Here is a 16074-nt window from a genome sequence, read left to right as displayed (position 1 = left end):
CGTCTTGACAGGTGAACAAAACCATTCAGGGGACACCGTGTAGCGGAAATTAAAGAAGCTACAAATGCGAACCCGAAAGCACAATGATCTTACTTCAAAAGAAATAACGGGTATTCATGGTATTAGCAGAAATATTCGTCGTACAGTCAAGCGAATTGTTCCTAGAACTACCATAATAATTCAAATGACCAACCCATCATTTTTCATAGAAATTTAGATTGATAATGATGCATTTTTAAGGAATTTTCTATGATTTGTTATAAGATACATAGATAATCTTACTTCTTCTTACATTATGTATCTTTCATTTTCATTTCTTTGATAAAAGTTTGTATCTTAATTGCATACAGTTTTAGAGCTATACATAAAAGTAAGAAGATTACGAATGCTCTTACATCTGGGAGGTGAAACGAAATAGCTTATTTAATAGCACAGTGGGCACAGGTTCGTTATTACTAGAATCAATGCAGCACTTGACCGAAGAAATTGTAAAAAGTGAAGCGATTGCGATAAATGACAAACGATCTCACGTACCATTGGAATATGAGTGTCGTTCGAGCGCTGTCAAAAGATACGTGTAACGAAATGGTGTGTAACGATTCAAAAGTAAGGAGAAATCGGGGAAGCTAAGGCGGCATACGCCATTTTTATCTGTAAAGTCCGAGCCGTCACGAGACAGCCGATCGTAAAACTTGATCGCTTTCGTGTTTTCGAACTGAAACCAGAGGAAATGGTGTACATACCTTCTCGTGAGGATACCCTGCGACAACGTTTTATCCCAGTACTCGCATAAAAACCTGCCGATGTACACCAAAAACCACCGATAACGATCCACACAAATCCATCCACACACTCGACCGGCGCGCAACTGACTGAGCGCATACGGCGTCGACCTACGCCAGCGTAGCTAGTCCCAGTTCTCATCCACCAATAAAAAGCACGCGTAACATTATGAATGTCTGCAGCAAACCGATGTATAATTTTCGTAGGATGATATTTTTAACGATAAAGAAATGAAAATGAAAGGTACAATGTAACGGAAAAATAAAATTATCCATGTACTTCATAACAAATCATAGAAAATCCCCCCGAAATATACCATTTTGAATCTATAGAATTTTTATGAAAAATTACGAATTATTCATTTGAATTGTTCTGGTAGTTGTAGGAACAATTGGAATTAATTTTTGAAACATTCGTTTAATTATCGGCTAACAGTGTTACATCGGAATGAATATTGTAAATCATTTTCAAAAATGCTAAAGATGTACATTTTTTTTTTTTATTATTATTATTAATATAAGTATATTGATCATTTAGTTATGGAATAAATAAATAATCGTTTTCCTTGTGCATTGTCTTTTTCTTATCTATTGTTTTTGGATAACATACATTTTATAACCAATAGAACACTTGTTAAATAATTGTTTTGGAAACAAATTTACTTCTTATAATTATAATATATATGTAATTATAATTATAATTATAATATATATATAATATATACAATTCCTATTAAGTTTTATTAATGTAGTTACTTCATTATATATTTATATCGTTTAATAATGTACGAATAGCAATTTTTTGCTTAATATCTATAACATGATTTTATCGTGAGAGTAACTAAGAAAGTAAGTATATTTGATTTTTTATTGCACAAATTCATATGATTAAAACGTTTACAAGTGCACTTGTATCGGTACCGTACCTGCCTTGTAACAGCCGGCGTAGGAATACAAGATAGCTTATGACATCACTAGTCCCGTTTACCCATATTCTGGACCGGGCACGCCCCATCCTCTCCGTTACACATTATTACGAAAATTTATATGACAACCATTCAATTACGAGAGAAAATTTATTTTGAATATTCAAGAAATATTAAATATAGGAGAAAGTTCTAAATAAAAGAGTAAAACATACATATACAGTATAAATAATCGCATTCGTTCTTTCGTTACGTTTCATCATTCCCTAATTTCAAATTAATTATTGGAACATCTTTATTTGATATTTTTCAAATGTTTGAAATTAAAGAGTTGAAAAATAATATTTCTTTAATTGTTTATAATTGTGTCTTAAAAATAACATGTATGTATATATAATGTAATTAAATTAATTTCTTGAAATTTCTTCTTAAAGATAAAAATATTAAATGGTATTACAATAAAAAATAAGTTTAAAAGCAGATCACAGCAAATATAAATAGAAAGGTAAATGGAAAATGTATACATTTATATACATATTATAAGCAGAAGGACGTCACAATGTACATTTTACATCACTTAATAATTAATATAAATACATTTTTTAACTAGATATAGCTTATGCCTTACGATCTTGACACGAATAATGTACAATATCGCCATTCGGATACCTCGCAAACGCACTGAAAAATAATTGATATAGTAATTTCTTTGTACAACAATCACAGTCAATATTATTCTATATAGTATTTAAATACCGACCTCTGATTGCCGAATCTCTTTTTACACACTGGACATATATTAAATTCCGTCATAAGAACGCTCTGTGATTCATAATGCATACGCTGTTCTTGTACTTGCAAGAGTTCAGCATAAAGTAATCCTTTTAATACTTGTATCCTTCTTGCAGTGTTCAATTTTTCCTGCAAACTAACTTCTAAAAAGTACTTGATTCTACCTATAGGAACTGTATCAGGCAGAAGCTCTAATGCCTTTAGTGGATTTATCTTTGATGCATGCTTCTCAAGCAGCTCAAGTGCCATTTCCAAATCAGGCTCTGCTGTTCTTTGCATTTCTGGGATACATCCTATAATGTGTTTCTTATAATATTTAATATAATATTATATATGTTATTATATTAACTATTAACTGTTATCTTATAATGGACATAATATTGCACACGTCGAAATTTTACCTGTGATTAAAACTCCTTTATCGTCGGGTTTCAACAATTGTTGAATAAGCATTACATAGACTTCATCAGCTCCATCAGATTGTTTTTGTTTATCTACAATTTCTTGATCTAGAAATAAAAAAGTAATTGCACATTTTTGTAAATAGATAGTTTTAATGCTTCAGTTAAAACATACTTTGATATCTAGTATATACGTTATAACAATACTCAGTTGCTTTTGCTATATCATTAAGAAGACTAATATATATTGAAATAGCTTGCTGATGACGTCCAAGTCTTCCAAGAATAATTGCACGCTCCTCGAACAAATTATCAAATGGAAAATGTACTAATATCGTTTCAGGAGTATAATGCGTAGATTTTTCTAAAAACTGTTGCAATTTTTGTCTTATATGTTGAGCTGTTTGTTTTTCGGCTGGTGTAGCATTTTCACTCATACACGCTAAACATTTTTCTTTGTATTGATGTATTAAAACATTATGGAACAAAGGATTAGTATCTTCCCAAACATGTACTACATATTCCAAATATGTTATCACTAAATCTTTGTGATGACATAGAAGATAGTCCAATACCTTTGGTCTTGGTAGTAGTTCAACTTGCTGAAATTATAAATATAATTTACAAAAGAATTGGAGAGCATTATATGATATGCATTACCTGCATATCTTCCATGAAAATTCGAAGTCCTTGTTCTGGATCTTCATTCAAAACCCAACCAGCAAACTTCAAAATTAAATCCATATGATCTTTACCAAGTTGCTGCAAATATTGTATCGTTCTTGCAGTGCCCTTTAGACTGGAATCATTCTCTTTTGCATGCTTTTCCAGAAGCTCCAATGCTTTTCTATGTTGTCCCTTGGTCTGATATAATATAATAAGTTCAGGATATTTTTGATGCATTAATAAAGTTTTTTCAGCTTCTGCTAAATGACAATGATTTAATCTGAGTAATGGTGCTACCAATGCATCAGTAGTCTGTAAAAATGTTTCATAAACACAAATTAACTGACATTAGACATTACTTATTATGAGCTAGAAATTCTAAATTACCTGTAGATAACATTTTAACAGAGTTGTGTCTATAATCTTTAATAATTGTTCTGTAGCTACTGCTGTCATATTCTTTTTCCCATTCACTACAGATTTTTCCTCATTGTTATCTTTATCCTTGGATTTTGCATTACCACCCATTAACTTATATCTAACTTCAGTAAGAAAAATTATTAATGCACGCAGACCTTTTTCTAAATCATGGTCTTGGAGCTTTGGCAAAGTTGGATCACTGACTTCAGGATTACTGCTAGATGGTGTAACTAAATCAGGAAATAACATTATCACTTCATAAGGATCTGTTCCTATTTTTAAGAACTGATCCATTGCTTCTTGAAATCTTTTGTTACGAAACAGATGATGAGCATACAGTGTTTGAATTTTATATATTTGTTTGTGTTTTTCTTCTTCTGTTATATCGGATAAGCTCTAAAATAACGAAAAACTTTATTTTAAAATTTCATTAAATTAAAATAAAGCAAATAATTAAAGCTACTATTAACATACAGTTAATTTTATTGCTAACTGAAACTGAGTTTGCTCTAGTAATGTTCTAATTTGATGCGTTACATCAACTGCTCTCACACACCAAACATGACTAATTGATGCTACAAAAACTTTCCCTTGTTTGCATCTGTATATAAGCCTAGCTTTGTTTAAATCTTTTATTGTTTGAATATGCAGACAACCCTCTATAGTATATACTTCTAATCTGTCATGAACAATTCCAAGTAAATAAGGATCATCCCAAGCTAAAATAATTCAATTTTTATATTATTATACACAATTCAAGAAAGAATTACATAAATGTCTTTAACACAATTATATATATTCTATACCTAATGCACTTGGTGTATCAGACCATTTTACTGGATTATGTTGAATCAGTTCTCCTCTGGTATCCATAACAAATGATTGAGAATCTTTTCCTAGTACAAAGGAATTATCAGACAATTTTGTAACACTTGGTTCAGGAGATTTTCCAGTTGGAAATAATTCTTTGGTTTTTCCATTTAAATTCAAAGTTGTGTATGATAATCCACGAAAACCCAAAATTAATGTTTCACCACACCTTTGATAGAATTAAAATATTTTGTTATTCTATCAGAATACATAAATTATTTTGTATCTAACATAGAACACATACCAACATAATTCACGTGGAATATCTGGCACAGTTAATTCGAAGCCATTAAATGTCTCAAATTTTTTTCCTCTTGAATTATATAATTGTAGCTTACGTTTCACAGCAACACATAAATACACAACTGTTTGATTTTCACCATTTACAATTTGATTTGGTTTTATATCTAAAGCAAATAATGTAGCACCACGAGTCTTTTGTAATTGATAAAGTTGTTGAAAGTTTGGAGAGTTTAAATCATGAATACATACTATATTATCTACAAAAAGATACAATAAATTAGGTATACCATTTTTGATTAAAAATATCAAAATAAAAATACCTGTTAAAATTATAAGCAAGTTATATTCTGGTACAACATCTATCTGAGTGATACGCTTTTTATTGAAGTTTTTACTATGACGTAACAATTCTAATTTGTGGTTGTCATCTAATACAGATGGTACATTATACATAAGAAGATGACCCTCTCTTGTTCCAATCAGTAAATTGTCATCTGAAACATTTTGCTATCATTCACTACACTTGCATATAAATATAAAAAAATATTATAATTAAATATATATTCAAAAGAAATAACAAAAAATAAAAGATGCAATAAAAAATAATTTTATATTCAAAAAATGCTAAATATATCCATATTAAATTATATATTTAGGGTTAGAAACTTTTAGTTTTAAGGTTATATGGTTCCTACCGTACGCAGCCATAGATTCTATTTGAACAGAAATGTTTAATATTAACGTTTCTTCGTAAGCGTCGTGCATTTTGACGTTTAAAAAGTAATCTTTTTTATTGCTAATTTCTTTACAAATCCAGAAATTAGAAAATTAATTTTTTAGCATTAGTAATCGATTACATATGTACAGCTGATATTCCAATATGTTTGACAACTAACTCAGACTATGATCAGACTTAATATAGTACAAATTCTTTGATAAACAACGCAGATAGTAAAATTCTATGTATAGGTGCAACTAAATACAGAAAATATAGTAATAGCAGTTTGAAAGTATAGAGCATTAGTATTATATTATTTATTTTATCTATTACAATAGCTGCATTTACAACCCGTTGCAATAAACATTTTGTATTATTTTAAGTCGTATAAAATAAATTTTTATTTTATAATCATCATTTATTATTTATCTATATGATCAATGTTTTTTAAAACTTAATACAAATGTGTTACGATCTTTTTATTCGAAGGAGATCTTTAGCTTTTTGAATCCACGGTTTATTGCCAAAAGATTCATAAATTACATCAATTTATAATGAACAAATAACAAAAAAATTCCCAAATTATATGTTTAAAAATTATTATTGTCCAAAAACAAAATTATATTTAATAATTATATTTACGAAGTAATAAAAAATATGATCTATATTTCGAAAAGTATACAAATTTATAAAATATAAGATTTTAAAAAATAATAAAATTAATAACATAAAACAATGAAATAAAAAGTTCTGCATTTTATACACTTATCAAATATATTTTCTGTATAGATGGCATACTTATAGTTCGTTTCTTTCGATTCTATTGTAAATTGTAACTATATGTGTACAATGATATTTCATACTTGGTATCTTCATATGATACATGAAAAAAATTGATTTAAAATTTTACAAAAATGTCAAATTCGCTTGTACGAAAAGGACTTGAATTGTTGGGTTACGAAAAAAGCGTAAAGCAAGGTATATATTCTATTATCCAGCATTCTAACTTGTATAGGTTATAAATACATATTTAATATTACACAAAATATTTATTTTATAGAAAAAAAGAAAAGAAAACACGTAAAATATAAAGGTTCGCTGGATCTGATCCCTCCAAAACACAGGATATTTTCTAAAAACGATAAAACAGGTATTTATAACCTTCAAAATAAAAGATTAATCTATCGTTTATCAGCTAATGAAAAGTAAATATTTTTTAAGATCTCGGAACAATCCTTGGTCGATCAAGCAAAGTAACTGTTTACGAAACTCAAAAAAAGTTAGCTGCAAAAGTAGATCCTACAGATGAAAATGTACAGAGGCTTCTATTGCTTAGCACTAATCGTATTGATCCAAATACAACAAATAAGGTATAGTTTCATAAATTTTTTTAATTACTCATGAAATAAATTTTATTAATTAAAAAATTTTATATCAGTTATTAAGCAGAGCTCTGAGAAAGAGATATATTCCAAAGGAAAAGAAACCTAAGGAACCTGAAGCCACTGCATTTACTGAAGAAGATTTTAAGAAATTTGAAAAAGAATACGTGGATCAGTAATGATAATTTTATATTTCTTAAATTATATATTAGATAAACGAATTTCAATTAATGAACTTTACTTAGTATACATGGTGTTATGGTAGTCACCAATATATAGACATTTAATTGTATTTCATCTGTAAAGCAATATTATTTTTTGCACGTTTATATGATAAATGTTTAATCTACTGTAAATTGTTAAACGTAAAATGTTTAATAGCGATCGTAAAAGGGGTAAAGTGATATTAATTTTAACTTCCTCTTTATTTCTCTATTACACTATATGGATTATTGGTTTACCATTCATCGATGATAATAGAATACGATCGTTTTTTGGTTCTCACAATATTGCATTAATAATTCCTGCAGTGTCTGGCTTATGTTTCATTGGTGGATTGGTATTATTTACTATTTATCACGTTAAACCATATTTTTCGAGTAACAAATCAAGTAAACTTCATGATTCGTAACATATGCATAAAAAGGTTTGTGTAAATGAAAATATTATATTGTATTTTGTTAACTAAATTATGTTGAGAAACATTGACACACTTGTGTGTATTTTATTATTGATTAAGTAATAAAGTTAATGTAACTTATGTAACTAGACCGCCATTGTTTATATGTATGTTCCTAGTACGTTGCTAGTATGAGTTAACCTATTCTAGATTTTAAGTAAAATTATTATTACTAGAGAAAACTTAAAATGTCTTCAAAGAAATGGTTTGTGCTTGGTATCTCGGGTGCAACATGCAGTGGAAAGACTTCTTTAACTAATCGACTTCATAATGAGTTAAAAAATTCAGTAGTGATATACCAAGACAACTATTTCTTACCGAAAAATGATCCACGTCATGTAAAAATTGATGAACTTAATCATTTAAACTGGGAAGTAATAACTAGTATGGATATGAACAAAATGCGTTCAGATGTTTTACAATTAATCAAATCGTCACCTACAGAAGATAGTTCTCCCGAAACAGTTAATAAAAATATATTAATATTAGATGGGTTTTTACTTTTCAAATGTAAGGTTATTTCAGATTTGTGTGATCGTAAATATTTCATAACATTAACAAAAGAAGAATGTTGGGAAAGAAGGAAAGGAAGAGTATACGATCCACCAGATGTTCCTGGCTATTTCGAAAAAATTGTTTGGCCAGAATATTTAAAGCATAGAGACGAATTAATGAAGGACAATGATTTTTATAAGACAGTAACATTCATTGATGGATTGGAAAGTAAAGAAGAAATATTTCAACTGGTTTTTACGGAAATAAAAAAATTATTATAAAGTCTTAATCATATTATTATATGTAAAAAAAGAAGCGCTTAAAACTATAAAAAATAAATATACACCATAAACTGGTTGTGGATATTTAGCTATCATTTAACAAAAAGATGTTGATATTACAAACATTAGTTTCAAAATGAAACATCTGTACATTCCAAAATGTTTAGCACAAAATATAATTAATATTCCGAAATATTTTCCACAATAATCTAGATCATTTATCCCAAATATTTTTTTTTAGATGTGAAATAAAATAATCGCAATACATGTATATTTTGTATATTAAATTCCATATATATATCGACAACTGATTTTTACTGAGCTGAAAAGCGTAGTGTACTTACCTGGCACAGTTGTGCATTGAGCGATATTTTTTTTTTGAAAATGATAAGTACACTTGTATTTCGTCACTTTGTTTTTTGTGAGAAATGTATGTACATGAGTCATTGTTGCATTATCAGTACTGATGAAATTTTTTTATGAATTCCCATGAAAATGCCCATACATGAATCAAATGTAGTTTATGTTGAAAATGTGATAATTTTGTAGCTATGTATCACAATATTGTAACTATAACATGTACAATCTTTTTTGTTTTTGTTGCATATTGTTTGCATATAAAGCCTGCTTCAGATGTTAAGTAATTCCTCAGGAAAGAGTTTTAAATTTCGTTCTTTATGCATAGTATATTTTGTACAAAAATTAATTGTAAAAGGCTTAGAAAATTAAGAATGTTTGAGTTCACAACAGTTCCTTACAGACACTTCATAGCTTGCAACTTAGCAATCAATCTTCACTTTTACAGAGATTCAGAAAGGGTATAATGATACATAGCAATGTTCTTTATATTTTGTACAAAATAGATTATGTTTTGCCAAATTTCGGATATTTATCTTCATCCAAAACAGGCTTCAAAATGTTCAAGTCTTCGTTTTCAACAAGATTCACTTCGATTTTTTCTCTTTTTTAATAAAGATAACGCACAACGACGTGTATATGTTACATGGAATAGGTGCTATGTTTAGATTGGCCTTGCGCATTTGTTACGTTTGTTGGGGCAGGTCCAGGTGTTTGATCATCTTGATCATTTTGTCCACAAGCTTTTCGAACATATTGCGGTGTAAGAACAACTTCTTCTTCCATTTCAAGAACTCGTTTGTCCAATTCCATACATGCTGCCATTTCTTTTTCTAATTTTGCCAACATCTGTGGTGAATTGTATTTCTCTGGATCATCATGAAACACTACCATACCATCTTTTTGATTGATTGTTGCAAAAATTTCACCATCTTCTATCTATAATTATAAATATAAAACATCTTTATGTATCTATCAACATCTATACATATATACACACATTTATTTATATACACAATTATTTATATACACAATTATTTATATAGATAATAAATATATATTATATAAAATAAATATATAAATAAATAATAAGTGCATTTACCATGTTTAATATATATTTCTCTGCATCGGCAGGTCCAGATAATTGAACTCTACTAGCCACATCACTTAAGCTAAGAGTCAAAAAAGTTTTTGTCAATCTTTGTATGTTCTTTTTGTATAAATAGCTGAGCACTTGTTTCACCAATCCCATATTATGGTCTCTTGTAAACAGTTGTTGATATTTGGTGATAATATTCTGCACCTCTTCACAACTATTCATTTGATAAGCTGTAGCCAATTCTTGATACTGTTGACCCAGTGGTTTCATATACCTATTAGCTACTTGACTCGTATACCTAGGTAGATTCAAAACTTTCCCATGCAAAATTAAAGAGACCAGAATATATTTCTTGTAGGCTTCTAACATAATGTAACTAACTGCCATGGCAGGTGTGGTTACACACACTTCAAAAAAGTACAATGCTCTATCATAATTCTTTAATGCTGTATATATCATACCACCATAATAATAATAAAGTAAAAAGTATTTTGAATCAAATTGTCCTTCCTCTTGGCTGATACCAGTAATATCTATATCGAGAAATTCAAGTGCTGGTTTGAAACACTTAGAGAGAAGACATAGTTGACAAAGATCAGCATGTATTGAAGTAAGCTGGCTATCGAATAGTTGTATTTTACGTATTGCACGGCACAATAGTTCAATACCACGCAATGGTATTTGCAGTTCCACTAATGTTTGAGTAAATAAATGGCATAATTCTGCATCTACAATGTAAATGATAGATATCAATTATAAAAATAGTTTCATTATAATTTTAATGGTTCCGAATACAAAAGAAGAAAGGTTAGAAACTTACATATATCAGAAGCAAATCTAACTTGTTCTCCGTTACAACCAATGATAAATTCTTGAACCTGATTAAATAGTGGTTTATAAGCATCAGCATTGTTTGCACCATTAGGATTAGGCAGTGAAAATTTTACGCATAATACTGCCAAAATACCTAATGAATGTTCCTGCAGATTTAGGGTTTCCAAAACATTATCTAGATGTTGTCCATTTTTTATTAGAACATCTGTGCTTTTAGTTATTATTTCTGACAGCTCTCTAAAATTACCTAAGGAACATAAGGCAATTGAATAATATTATTTAACAATTAATAAATGCATTTATAAATGCATTTATAAATAAACGATTTAATAAATGCATATATTTTTTATATATACTTGATATTAAACAATTTAAGAAAAAGGTTTATATGGCGCTGTAAAGAAAAATGTTGATATACATATTTAAGATTTAGTCATAAATATACTTAATATAGAAATGAGATTTATATGCGATCTGAATAAAATTAAATGGATAAGTTATTCGATACCATAATGAGAAAATATTGTGAACTCGAATCTTATTTTTCTAGGAAAGGATCATTATAGAGTAACGCAGAACGTTCTAATAAACCTTTAGGATTATTCTTGGAGGTTAGGTTCATAAGAATATACGGAAGGTTCGAACATCTGTCGTACCTTGTTTTGAGAGCGTCCGCACATTATTTACAAATTGCTCCAATGCCGACGCCATTACTGCAATTGCTTTCTTCTCATCACCACCTTTAATGGGTGATGAACCGTATTTACAGAAATTATTTTCGTGAACAAATGATCACTTAAGATGACGTTTTGAAACAGGCAACCGGAATGCTCTGAAGCATGTTACGAGTTACAAAAATAGCCGGTTGCGTCGAACTCCCTCTTTTATGTTGCACCCAAAAACACAATTTGAATTGAAATATATTTGTATAAATTTGTTTTTCTTGTACATCTAATAAAAATCATCTTGTACTAGATTGTACAGGAGTTTCTATAGGATGTAAACATGTTCCAGATCTTTGCATTATATGTGTCGCAAAATTATATATTTATTTGTTTCAAATAAGCGCATGTTTTACTTAACATAGCTCTTTCAAACAGTTGTAAAATGATTATACAAATAATTAAACGTATTATGTTAACACTTGTAAAAAAATTAAATTAGATGTACTTATAAAAGATATGTATTTAAATATAAAACATTTTTTAAATAAGCATTTTTAAAAGAATTGTACGTATTACATACTAGTTTAATTGATGGTTGCTACGATACCAACGATTTCTAACAATCCTGAAAGACGAATAAAGCAAAGTGTTTGTTCACATTATCATTCGATTTATTTTTCTGTAATTTTATTTTTAAATAAAAAAGAAAAGATATTTCGATTATGTCAAGTATGATATATAACGAGCTTTGGAAAAACGCGCAGACTGATATGGAGGAACTCCTTCAAATCGATACAAATTTGCAAAACGCCAAGTCGCAAAAGGATCGTAAAAAAGCTCATAATACGGTTTCGGAATTATACGTGAGATATATTCTTATCTGTAATAAATTAGAATTGTGTTACGATCAAATAATTCAACCGCAAAAACGAATATTAATGAAACAATTGTTAGTCTCATGCCTTGGTAGAATTTTAGAATTAAAACATGAATTAGTCGAAATAGATCTTTCAGAGTATAGTTATTTCGATGATATTTTAATAAAATTAAGCGTTACTCCGCAAGAAGTTGAAATTCAAATTCCGAGATATTTTAGACGTGAATGTTTACAAGAGATCGAAGGAAAAAGGAAATATATAGAAAGTATTTTAAAAGGTATAGGTGCTTTGGATGAAATAGTTCCACCAAAAAATATGACTGAATCCGAAGCGATAAGACTTATACAGGTACGAATTTATATAAGATTAAGAAATGATAATATTATTTGTATATTAATGTACGTTCAAATATTATCTATGCAAATATTAGGCTCACGAACGCGCTAGACAAGGCCGATTAAGATTTCAATTTATGAAAGAAATTCGTCAAATAAAGAATAAATCTGCGATTAAAGCAGATGCAAAGATAAAAGAATCGAGCGAAAAGGCGGCTGTAATAAAAATTCAAAAAGTTTGGAGAGGATACGTGACTAGATGCAAAATTCGGAAACGACGTCTCGAAGAAATGTTATTAATTGGTATTATTATTATTATTTTTTTTTTTTTTTTTTTTTATTAAAATAATAAGTGATACATATATAATAAATAGTATGTATGTATATTTATATTTGTCTATTTTCAAAGGTATGCTTCAACCGAGTCAAGAAATTACGGAAAATGCTAGGCAGGCTGAGAAAGTTAAAGAAGAGAGATATGAAAAACAAATTAAATATCAAGAGTTATACGAAAATTTGGTGGTCGAAGCTAAAGAAAGAATTCGTAAAGAAAAAAGCGCCATAATAGAAGAAAATATAAGGAGTGAAGTCCGAAACTGGGTAAACACTTATTTTCAACAAACAGGAAAAATTCCAGACTTGCCATCTGCTGAGAATGGAGGATCTAGAATCATATTTAGCAGACAGGTAAAATTAGTATTTACACTTGTATTGTGTGTACAGCATTTTCAAATCTGCTCTATATCAGCAATAACTCTGATGTGACTAAATTGAAGTAGAATGTAATTCCATATATATAGGGAACTGAGAGTACTATAAGTAAATCAACAGCAGTATCATCAAAGGAATCCAAGAAATCTAAAAGATCAAAATCGAAGAAGGATAGTGATGTTGAACAATCAGAAGAGGAAACTGAGCAAGGTTTCAAGTCAGTTCCTTCCAACTTTTTGTCAGAGCTGGTACATGCTAATCAAGAATATCAAGAAGCATGGAAGAATAAAGATGAAGCTGTAAATATGACACAGTTACCATATTTAGACTTGATAGAAAATAAAACAATCAAAGAAGTAGAAAATGAAGTACGCATTACAGTTGACCAAGCACTTAGAGGTATATACAATTATACCATTACAATAACCAAAATATAAAAACAATAATGATGCTACAATCATATTTATCATATTTAAAGATGACATAGAAGCATTACAATGTGCATTAGATAGAGATAGAGGTCTTAAAGGCAAACGTGTTAAAAAAGCTCAAAAAAGAATTCGCCGCAGTGGAAAAAAAAATAAAAAGAGGAAAGAAAAGGATTTGACACCTGATAGAACAACAGAATCTTTATTTGAAGAACTATTAACTCAAGGAATTATTAAGTTACATAAAGAAATTCCACTTTGTAATTTCAAAGGGGAAAAGTCTTTCATAAATTATAATTTAAGAGAAAAAAGAAAGGATCCTTTGCCTGCACTTGGTTAAGTATTTCATATTAATTTAAATCTATAGTCACATATTATGTTCCCCATTCTGATTTAAGTTCTTTTAATAATCCCTTCAGTAATCTTTTTGCATTAAATGTATTAATAGGTGACATAAGACAGTTGATAGCTGAATATTGTATACTTCCCTTGGGAAACAATACTCTTAGAGAACTTACACCACTAATAAGATCAGTGTTAATAGCTGGTCCACATGGTAGTGGCAAAAAAATGTTAGTAAATGCAATTTGCACAGAACTTGGAGCCACTTTATTTGATATTACACCAGCTAATATTGCTGGGAAATATCCTGGCAAGTCAGGATTAATTATGCTTATGCACTTAATATTAAAGGTACGCTAAGAAAGATAGGGATGATTAAACACATTAGAGAATGAATATTTATTCTAGATTCATTTCACATGAAGGTATCACGTTTGCTTCAACCATCAGTGATATTCATGGAAGGAGCAGAGAAGCCGTTTGTTAAAAAAGTGTCAAAGACAGATAAAACTGATCCAAAACGTCTAAAAAAAGATCTTCCTAAGTTAGTAAAAAGTATTACAAATGAAGATAGAGTGATTCTTATTGGAACTTCAAGTTCACCATGGGATGGAGATCAGAAACTCTTATATCAAACATATGATAAAATTATATATATTCCCAGACCAGATTATGGATCTATGTCTCTCATATGGAAAGATTTAATATATAAAGTATGACTTTTTTATTAATTTATAAATTCCGACACACGTTAACTTCTTATCGAAAAGGACATGTATGTAGATATATAATTATATTTATAGCATCCTGGAATTAATAGACAATTCGACACATCTGTAATGGCTAAAATTTGCGATGGTTTTACTATTGGCACGGTATTTGCGTCTATTAATGAGGTATTGGCGAAAGAATTATTTATTATTATTATGCAATTGTTGCACATGAAATTTTTATAATCTTTCTCGTTACAACAATTGCACATTGTTGCAAAATAGGTAATGACTACAAAGCGAATAGTGCAGCTAAGAACTCATCCATTGACACATGGGGAATTAATAAACGCGTTAAGTTCGAAAGATCCTGTTTTTCGCGAAGAAGAAGACATGTTCTTGGGTCTGTATTCGTGTGCTGTTATAAATATTATCATTTTCTAATTATATGTAATTACAGCATGGCTTTCAAAAATACCTATAAGTCGTAAAAAACAACGAGCGCTTGAGCTTGAGCTTCAGAAGTTGGAAGAAGAAAATGAAAAACAGCAAAGAAAAGGAAAAAATTTTCATAAATAAATCTATTTGTATTATTTAATAATATTTATAATTTTATAATATATATAGTATATGTTATTTATATATATTCTATAATATGTATAACAAATTATAATATATGAATTAGCTGATAATTATTGTTCTTTCCTTCCAGTTAAATTTAAGAAAAAATTAATTTTATAATATGAAATACTTCACAATTAATCATAATTTATTAAAATGAATCATTAAGATGGTTTTTTTCTACCAATTTATATTAACTAAAACGAAACAAATTAACAATGGAGTTACATACATATATAACATTGTACTTTATTTACTTCATTTTTGCCGCTGGTTACTAAGTTCCTGCAAAGATGCGTACAAGATCAATTTACGTAAGTAAAGGTAAACGTAACGACAGATGACAGTTATTTACATTCGTAATCGAAGTTTCAAGTATTGGAAAACCTGTCTGCTTGTTTGACTAAAAAATGAGTTTGAAGTATACGACGCAAGGGTC

General features: G+C 29.0%; 6 protein-coding genes across 13 annotated transcripts in view; 3 read left to right on the top strand and 3 right to left on the bottom strand.

Moving 5' to 3' along the window:
• Nucleotides 1-891, bottom strand: part of LOC100646301 (spectrin beta chain) — a 38794-nt gene extending 37903 nt beyond the window's left edge. For 7 of the 8 annotated variants that reach the window (XM_012312120.3, XM_012312123.3, XM_048408660.1 and 4 more), the window contains exon 1: nt 744-891. The gene's annotated coding sequence lies outside the window, so the exon portion shown is untranslated. The remainder of the gene's footprint in view (nt 1-743) is intronic. The other variant, XM_012312121.3, reaches the window with a different exon arrangement.
• Nucleotides 892-2214: 1323 nt separating this feature from the next.
• Nucleotides 2215-6049, bottom strand: LOC100651841 (vam6/Vps39-like protein). Its single transcript, XM_003397789.4, has 11 exons — nt 5796-6049; nt 5421-5594; nt 5102-5357; nt 4794-5026; nt 4462-4706; nt 3955-4383; nt 3562-3879; nt 3077-3503; nt 2902-3009; nt 2469-2793; nt 2215-2389 (listed from the first exon to the last, which is right to left on the bottom strand). Exons 1-11 carry the CDS (start codon nt 5863-5865, stop codon nt 2326-2328), a joined length of 2649 nt encoding a protein of 882 aa, XP_003397837.1. The 5' UTR covers nt 5866-6049; the 3' UTR covers nt 2215-2325.
• Nucleotides 6050-6624: 575 nt separating this feature from the next.
• Nucleotides 6625-7970, top strand: LOC100652198 (active regulator of SIRT1). Its single transcript, XM_003397792.4, has 4 exons — nt 6625-6796; nt 6879-6968; nt 7040-7188; nt 7257-7970. Exons 1-4 carry the CDS (start codon nt 6733-6735, stop codon nt 7377-7379), a joined length of 426 nt encoding a protein of 141 aa, XP_003397840.1. The 5' UTR covers nt 6625-6732; the 3' UTR covers nt 7380-7970.
• Nucleotides 7971-8061: 91 nt separating this feature from the next.
• On the top strand, nt 8062-8850 carry LOC105666089 (nicotinamide riboside kinase 1). The gene has a single exon (XM_012312128.3). The coding sequence runs from the start codon at nt 8068-8070 to the stop codon at nt 8653-8655; it is 588 nt and encodes a 195-aa protein (XP_012167518.1). The 5' UTR covers nt 8062-8067; the 3' UTR covers nt 8656-8850.
• Nucleotides 8851-9603: 753 nt separating this feature from the next.
• On the bottom strand, nt 9604-11791 carry LOC100651958 (COP9 signalosome complex subunit 3). The gene is made up of 4 exons (XM_012312129.3): nt 11602-11791; nt 10932-11192; nt 10115-10839; nt 9604-9951 (listed from the first exon to the last, which is right to left on the bottom strand). The coding sequence occupies exons 1-4, from the start codon at nt 11654-11656 to the stop codon at nt 9655-9657; spliced, it is 1338 nt and encodes a 445-aa protein (XP_012167519.1). The 5' UTR covers nt 11657-11791; the 3' UTR covers nt 9604-9654.
• Nucleotides 11792-11992: 201 nt separating this feature from the next.
• Nucleotides 11993-15606, top strand: LOC100647829 (dynein regulatory complex protein 11). Its single transcript, XM_048408311.1, has 10 exons — nt 11993-12836; nt 12919-13126; nt 13233-13510; nt 13624-13933; nt 14013-14297; nt 14411-14655; nt 14730-15017; nt 15108-15200; nt 15300-15417; nt 15475-15606. Exons 1-10 carry the CDS (start codon nt 12333-12335, stop codon nt 15591-15593), a joined length of 2448 nt encoding a protein of 815 aa, XP_048264268.1. The 5' UTR covers nt 11993-12332; the 3' UTR covers nt 15594-15606.
• Nucleotides 15607-16074: the final 468 nt, after the last annotated feature.

The sequence above is a fragment of the Bombus terrestris genome, chromosome 9 (assembly GCF_910591885.1).
Source record: "Bombus terrestris chromosome 9, iyBomTerr1.2, whole genome shotgun sequence".
Classification (NCBI taxonomy): Eukaryota; Metazoa; Arthropoda; class Insecta; order Hymenoptera; family Apidae; genus Bombus; species Bombus terrestris.
Note: the sequence above shows the minus strand (reverse complement) of the source record. Positions and strands in the feature narration are given on the sequence as shown.

Coding starts and splice junctions, on each gene's coding strand:
- LOC100651841 (XM_003397789.4), bottom strand. CDS start 5,865: ATGCACGACGCTTACGAAGAAACGTTAATATTAAACATTTCTGTTCAA. Junction 4,707..4,793: donor TGATACACCAAGTGCATTAG/GTATAGAATATA, acceptor GAATTATTTTAG/CTTGGGATGATCCTTATTTA. Junction 2,390..2,468: donor AAGAGATTCGGCAATCAGAG/GTCGGTATTTAA, acceptor ATTATTTTTCAG/TGCGTTTGCGAGGTATCCGA.
- LOC100652198 (XM_003397792.4), top strand. CDS start 6,733: ATGTCAAATTCGCTTGTACGAAAAGGACTTGAATTGTTGGGTTACGAA. Junction 6,797..6,878: donor CGAAAAAAGCGTAAAGCAAG/GTATATATTCTA, acceptor TTTATTTTATAG/AAAAAAAGAAAAGAAAACAC. Junction 7,189..7,256: donor ATCCAAATACAACAAATAAG/GTATAGTTTCAT, acceptor ATTTTATATCAG/TTATTAAGCAGAGCTCTGAG.
- LOC105666089 (XM_012312128.3), top strand. CDS start 8,068: ATGTCTTCAAAGAAATGGTTTGTGCTTGGTATCTCGGGTGCAACATGC.
- LOC100651958 (XM_012312129.3), bottom strand. CDS start 11,656: ATGGCGTCGGCATTGGAGCAATTTGTAAATAATGTGCGGACGCTCTCA. Junction 11,193..11,601: donor GCGGACGCTCTCAAAACAAG/GTACGACAGATG, acceptor TATGTTCCTTAG/GTAATTTTAGAGAGCTGTCA. Junction 9,952..10,114: donor AGAAATATATATTAAACATG/GTAAATGCACTT, acceptor TTATAATTATAG/ATAGAAGATGGTGAAATTTT.
- LOC100647829 (XM_048408311.1), top strand. CDS start 12,333: ATGTCAAGTATGATATATAACGAGCTTTGGAAAAACGCGCAGACTGAT. Junction 12,837..12,918: donor AAGCGATAAGACTTATACAG/GTACGAATTTAT, acceptor TGCAAATATTAG/GCTCACGAACGCGCTAGACA. Junction 13,127..13,232: donor CGAAGAAATGTTATTAATTG/GTATTATTATTA, acceptor CTATTTTCAAAG/GTATGCTTCAACCGAGTCAA.